Genomic DNA, 6,080 nt, shown 5'->3' on the forward strand with positions numbered 1-6,080 from the left:
GTATAAATAAGTATTTATATTTGTGTACAAGCTGTTTAGATTGTCAAAAAGGCTGTGTTTTTAGGTTTATTAACAAAGTTCGTGTACTCAGACCAGTAATATTTGGGGTCACAAGTTTTTGCCATGGATATTTTGTGAGTCAGAAGATAAAAAGTYTGGGAACCACTGCCCTAGATAACACYTTGGCCACCCCTTGCAAAAACGTCTAGCTCCGCCCCTGTGCAGTTCAGAATAACTAACCAGATAAATGAGATTTGTGTAAACATTTGTCCATAAAGACACCATCTAGCCATCCTGGTAACTAAAACAGCACATACTCTTTATTCTCTATACTTAGATCAACGTTTTCTAAAATGTTTGTCTTTAGAAATTTTGCTTTATAATGTTAATAGTTTCTTTTTAAATTAGTCATATTTCTTTGCAGGTTGTTGAAGCAACGGTAAATCCCTTCGGATTTTGTGAAACTTGGGTTCCCCCCCTTTTTGAGCACAATGCTGGAATTCCAGAAAACCAAGTTTTTAAACTGTCACTGTCATAAATAAAACCAGCTTGTTGTCAGAGTAGGCGATAAATCACCAAATTTCAACAATGTAACGTTTTGAAGGTTTCAACATGACAAATTGGAAAATAATAATAACTCTATTATGAAAAATTCCATTTTGTGTCTCATTCGGACAGTAAGGGTCATTAATTTTGAGGTGACGCTTTCATTAATTCTTTAGGTTTGTGTTGCAGCGTATTATTGAAAACTGCTTCATGTATTTTCTGTTTTTTAGTTTTGATGCATTGTTTGTTTTATTCTCTGTGCAGACTACCGTTCCCGTGGCTCTTGTGGTCCCTCTTCAGGGGTCTGAGTCCAGTGCAGGTCAGCTCCAACGGCCTCTTYTGTGCCATTGTGCTCCTCTTCATCATGCTCCTCTTCGTCATCATCTCCATCGCCGCATGCAAGTGGCGCATGAGCAAGCTCCTGGGCTTCATCATGTTCATGCTGTACTTCGTCTTCCTGGTGGTCAGCGTCATGCTGGAGGACAGGGTGATCACCTGTCCGGTGTCCATCTGAGGGGCTCGTTCCGTCATCGCCACCGATACCGACAACCTGTACTGTCTGCCCCTCGCCCTCGCCTGACCCTTGGGATCCTTCGCAACGGGAATAACTCAAAACGGAAGGAAACTGCATTTGCAATTTTAAAAAATACGGAAACTTTCCGTGCTGCCAGGAAACTGGCGTTGACAGGAAAGTCAACAAAAGTTCAGCGTGGAAGGTTTTATATCAACCTAAACTGATTGAATTTTTACTTGTTTTAGTTTTGCTGGCAGGTGAGGACAGTAGAGTTGGTGGGCGTACGTGGAAAATAGAAGTATTATGCATGCCGTTAGTTTCACTGGGGGAGCTAAAGTCAGGTCCAGATGTTATAAAAAAAGGACAAAGAAAGAAACAAGAGTTGCACATTGTATGAACTAACCAACGCAGTGACAGATCCTGAATGGTGAGCTTGAGCCTAACAAACTGAAACACCATTGTCAAGAATGAAAATGGATGTAGATGATTTTTKTTTTCCAAATGGGTTTCCTCCATGATGGTATCAAGACTCTTTCTTTTTGTTTTATTCATCTCTGAGGCAGGCTAACTGGGCAGAAATATTTTCTTTTTTTCTTTTTGCAAATCCATCTGTGCTTCAGTCTGAACGGCAATTTCGCTCCGTTTCCTGCCAGTTATTATTTTACACAATATGTTTTCTTTGAAGTCTTTTATTTTTGGGATCCCTTTCTATTAGATATTAGAATTAGCAGTAGAAATAACAGTATTAGKTAATGAACACACTGTACAGAACTGTCTATGCTTCACTTGTACTAATAGAGGTAAAAAAGAAAAAAGAAAAAGAAAGGCGAGTATAAAAGCCTAACGCTCAAAATAAACAGTAGCCTTCGATATCTCGCACCAGTCGGGAAGAAATGCATGAGTACTTAGGCTAATTAAAGTTCCATAACTAAGTCAATGTCAAAAATAATACATGAAAAACTTTACAGTGTTTAAGCGTCATGGTTTGACTTAGATTAGTCGATGTGTAGAGCTGCGTTCACAGTAGAAGTTGGCTCAAATCACTGTCTAGTTAGGCTGTGGGGATACAAGTTACAAAGCATTAAATGCATGAAAAAGAAAAAAAAGATCCTCAACAAGGAATAAAAACCTATTAATCAGTTATATACACAAAAATATCAACTTTTCTCCATCCCATTTCATTACTTTCCAAGGCAAGCCACTGCACAATCTCTGTAGGAAACTAACACAATCGATTGAAGATAGCTAGCATAATCTATTTTTTTCTAACCCAAGGTGCTTTTWGAGAGCATGTGCAATCTGTATTTAGAGACAAAGACCATTAAATGTACCCGATGGTGGGCACAGGTAATGAAAACATTAGCTTCGCTAACTCAAAATCTAACAAAAATATAGGTTTAGTAACTGTAAACCTGTAAAAAATAATAAATTAGCTGAAGTGAATGCTAACAAGTAAAAATAACTTAAAGGTAACACTAACAGCTAACGGCTAAATGCTAAGACCACTGTCACTCAGTCTGCGTCACGTCTTTGTCTCCTTTGACCGGAAGACTGATGGGACTGGTTTTTCTAACGTTAGTTAGCTGTTAGCGGACTTAAAGTTGGGCGGACTTAAAGTTGGGAAAACCTAATTTAGTGGAAGTTAATTGGTCACCTAACAATTTTCAAAGTTAGTGAAGAAGYTAATCCACTAAACCAAAAATTCATTCCACAGTTGGCTATTAGTTAGCGGGACCAAGCTTACCACAGAATTTTTCCATAGTGGCAAGTGACATGTATACACACCAGTTCGTGTATAATCGCATGCTAAAATCCAGTTTTACTACTTCCTCTTCCTTTGTACCCCTATTAAGTAATGTCAATAACTGATCCTTCATATTAAGATTTTTCAGCAGAYTATAAAATGAAGTGCAAATCACTTTGGTTTCTATGGTAAAAATATTTTTATTGGCACAAGAACAACGGTAAGGTCTGGTTTGATACTAATGGATTTTGTTTGGCATTAACCTTTAAATAACATAATGTTGCATGACACCATTAGACATTATTGTCACTGTTTCAGTGGTTATCTTGACATCATGGCCAATGTTAAGAAGCATAAAAAATATGGTTGTATAGAAAGAAGTCTGTTGCAGGCTTAATAATTGCGCATTTGACATTGAGACTGTTTTTGTTAAAGGAATCAGCGTCAACTGATGGTTTATGTGATTTGGCCAAAGTCTCTCTCTAAGATACAAAGGATGTGTTAATTACTCACCTAATAGCAATACACCAAGCGTCGTCCTCGAGAATCCCATCCTTCATGTCTCTGGTCGTCCTTTTTCGTCCAGTTGAGAACTCCAGGACGTAAAGCGGGCAACTGGTTCTCCGGAAACGGAGAGCCGTTTTCTGTTTGAGCTGCTTTACCTCGACACACAGCCTCTGTACAGCAGCATTGTAGGAGTTACCTGTAAAMTATTAGTAAATAAACAAATTCTCTGAATGTGTGAGGAAACGTTGCATGCGAGGAACTTGGGCTGGATACCCACGAACTGTACAGCAGAGCTTAGACCAACTGTATGATGCTACGTTGACTTTTATGCACCCGTTCACAGAGAAACACCAAGAAATCATTGGCTTTATTTTTTGTAAATATATAGACTCTTTTGCTTTTTAGCAGCAACCAAATGTTTATAATGTGTATAATCCTTTTTTTTTTTCTTTTGGAATTGTGGATTTAAAAAATGACATTTATGCTGATGACCCTTTAGTAGCGTAGCATTTTAGCACCTGGTTAGCATAGATCAACTGTCTGTTCAAGTGAGGGCTTGAAAACAATAGTTCAGATCACTGAAGTGGGGTTCTGTGAGACATTTGAGAATAATTAATRTCTTACCTGTTGTAAACAGCACTTTGAACAACCTAATTTTGGAGAAATACTGGTGGATTTTGACCAGATTCATAAGCTAACGGCTAACGGCAGGACTCAGACCAAAGTGGATTGCTGCCATCGTTAAACAACTCTAAACTCAAAAGTTTCATTGCGGTTCATGTTAAAGCCTTTTTTTATTTATTTTGTAAACTTTTACATTGTAACGTACAAAGTTATTTATAAAATAACTGTTTACTTGCTAATGAAATTAGCAGCTGCTGTAGCACTTCCTGCATAGCTTGGGGAACTTCCAGCAGGAATATCATCATCATTCTGCCAAAATAAAGGCTTATCAAATAGTTTTCACATAAAACAGTGAACTTTGGTCTTTAACCTCACTTGCACTAGCCATTAACTAAAATTATACTCCTAATGGATGTTTTTCCAGCAGCTATCTACAACAAATAAAGCATTAATTGTTCAACACATTTCTACAGAACCACACTTCAAAATGTCTGAAACACCCCTTTAAATACCACATTGCCTCCTTTAATTCCACGAAGTTATAGTGCCACTGATGTTTCTGACATTTCACAACAGGAGAAAAAAAACCTTTGCATCCTATTACCTGTTCTGAGTGGTGTGTTCTCGTGTTATTATTTTTACTTTATCACCATCCAGATTGAAGGTGTCCGTTTATTCGCTCTGAGATGACTCACGATGTGCTTCGTGAAAAATTTTCACGTGCACGTTTTGCCATTAAAACCTTTTCCTCGGAGCACGCGCACGCTCCGGTTAATGCGATCTCACCTCAGCTCTAGTTTCTTCTCACCCCGTCTTCAAAAGAATATAAATGACATGTTCCTGCTATGATGAGGTGAAGACTATTTTTATGCCTGTGCAGAATACGGCAGACTAGACAGGACTAGTTATTGGGGAAAAAATAAGATTTTTTGCCTACTATTCGTGTCATCTGCGCTAAGTCGAAAGTGTAAAAAGCTTAAAATATTTTAACTTTAAAGTTCAAGAAAATATTTATTTACTAAATTATCTCTCTAATAAAATAAGACTTTTGAATGTAATAAATCTCCCCCACCCCATCTCTAATTAAATTCCCAAAGCTCCTTGCTGCACCTTATTTATTTTTAAGCGTGACCATAAATGAAGAGAAAATCTATGATAAAAAATATCCGATTGGTTCGGCACATGCGCTTTGGTACTGGTTGTGTTTTCACCAAGTGAAACTAACCACGAATGAAAATCCTTGCACTGTAAATGTTTTATTTTCTTGGTGTTAATCAAAGATTTATTTAAGATGTACATACAATGTAAACAGATACAAATTATCCATATAATCTATATGTGTAAAAGAAATATGTCTCTTTATGTAAAAACACAAAGTATATAATAATGATGAAAACAAATAAAGACACTAATTCAAATATGCAAAAAATGTGTCTGGTTGTCTTTTTTTTTACTGTAGCACGGATGCATTAACAGGAAAGAAATAAGAAAAAAATTAAGGTCAAGTCAACAAAGGTCAAGTAACTGGTGCTGTATATATTGATTTTCATAAAGCGTTTGACACAGTTGATCATTATGCTCTCTTACAAAAGTTGATGTCTTTTCAACTTTCATCATCTGCAATACAAATGTTTTCCTCTTATTTGACTGATAGGTGTCAGGTTGTGAAACATGGAAGCTCTGTGTCCGGGTCTCTGCCCTGTTCCGTGGGAGTTCCGCAGGGTAGCATACTGGGCCCATTGCTTTTCCTATTATACATAAATGACCTTCCAAAAATATTGAAGTATTCACATATTTTAATGTATGCTGATGATACTGTTCTTTTTTTGTCTGATTTCAATATTGAATCTATTAATAGTCAGTTACAAGCAGATCTTCAGACATTTCGTGGTTGGCTTCAAGATAATCTTTTGTCAATTAATGTCAAAAAAACTGTGTGCATGTATTTTTCCTCACCCAGGAGACATTTCAATATAACAAATCAACTCACTTTTTCAAAGAAACCCCTTGATATTGTCACTACCTACAATTATCTTTGAATTACTTTGATTCTCATTTGACTTATCGTGATCATGTACAAGTCTTAACCACTAAGTTGCAACAGAAATTATACGTTTATTCAAAAATTAGATCCAATCTGACATC

General features: G+C 36.8%; 1 protein-coding gene across 1 annotated transcript in view; it reads left to right on the forward strand.

Moving 5' to 3' along the window:
* Window positions 1-4,932, forward strand: part of LOC106514873 (sodium/potassium/calcium exchanger 2) — a gene marked incomplete at its 5' end in the record, with an annotated part of 57,130 nt that extends 52,198 nt beyond the window's left edge. The window contains 1 exon segment of the mRNA XM_014004397.1: window positions 811-4,932. Within this exon segment, the coding sequence (XP_013859851.1) occupies window positions 811-1,060 (250 nt within the window). The 3' untranslated portion in view covers window positions 1,061-4,932.
* Window positions 4,933-6,080: the final 1,148 nt, after the last annotated feature.

This window comes from Austrofundulus limnaeus, unplaced genomic scaffold (assembly GCF_001266775.1).
Source record: "Austrofundulus limnaeus strain Quisiro unplaced genomic scaffold, Austrofundulus_limnaeus-1.0 Scaffold23, whole genome shotgun sequence".
Classification (NCBI taxonomy): Eukaryota; Metazoa; Chordata; class Actinopteri; order Cyprinodontiformes; family Rivulidae; genus Austrofundulus; species Austrofundulus limnaeus.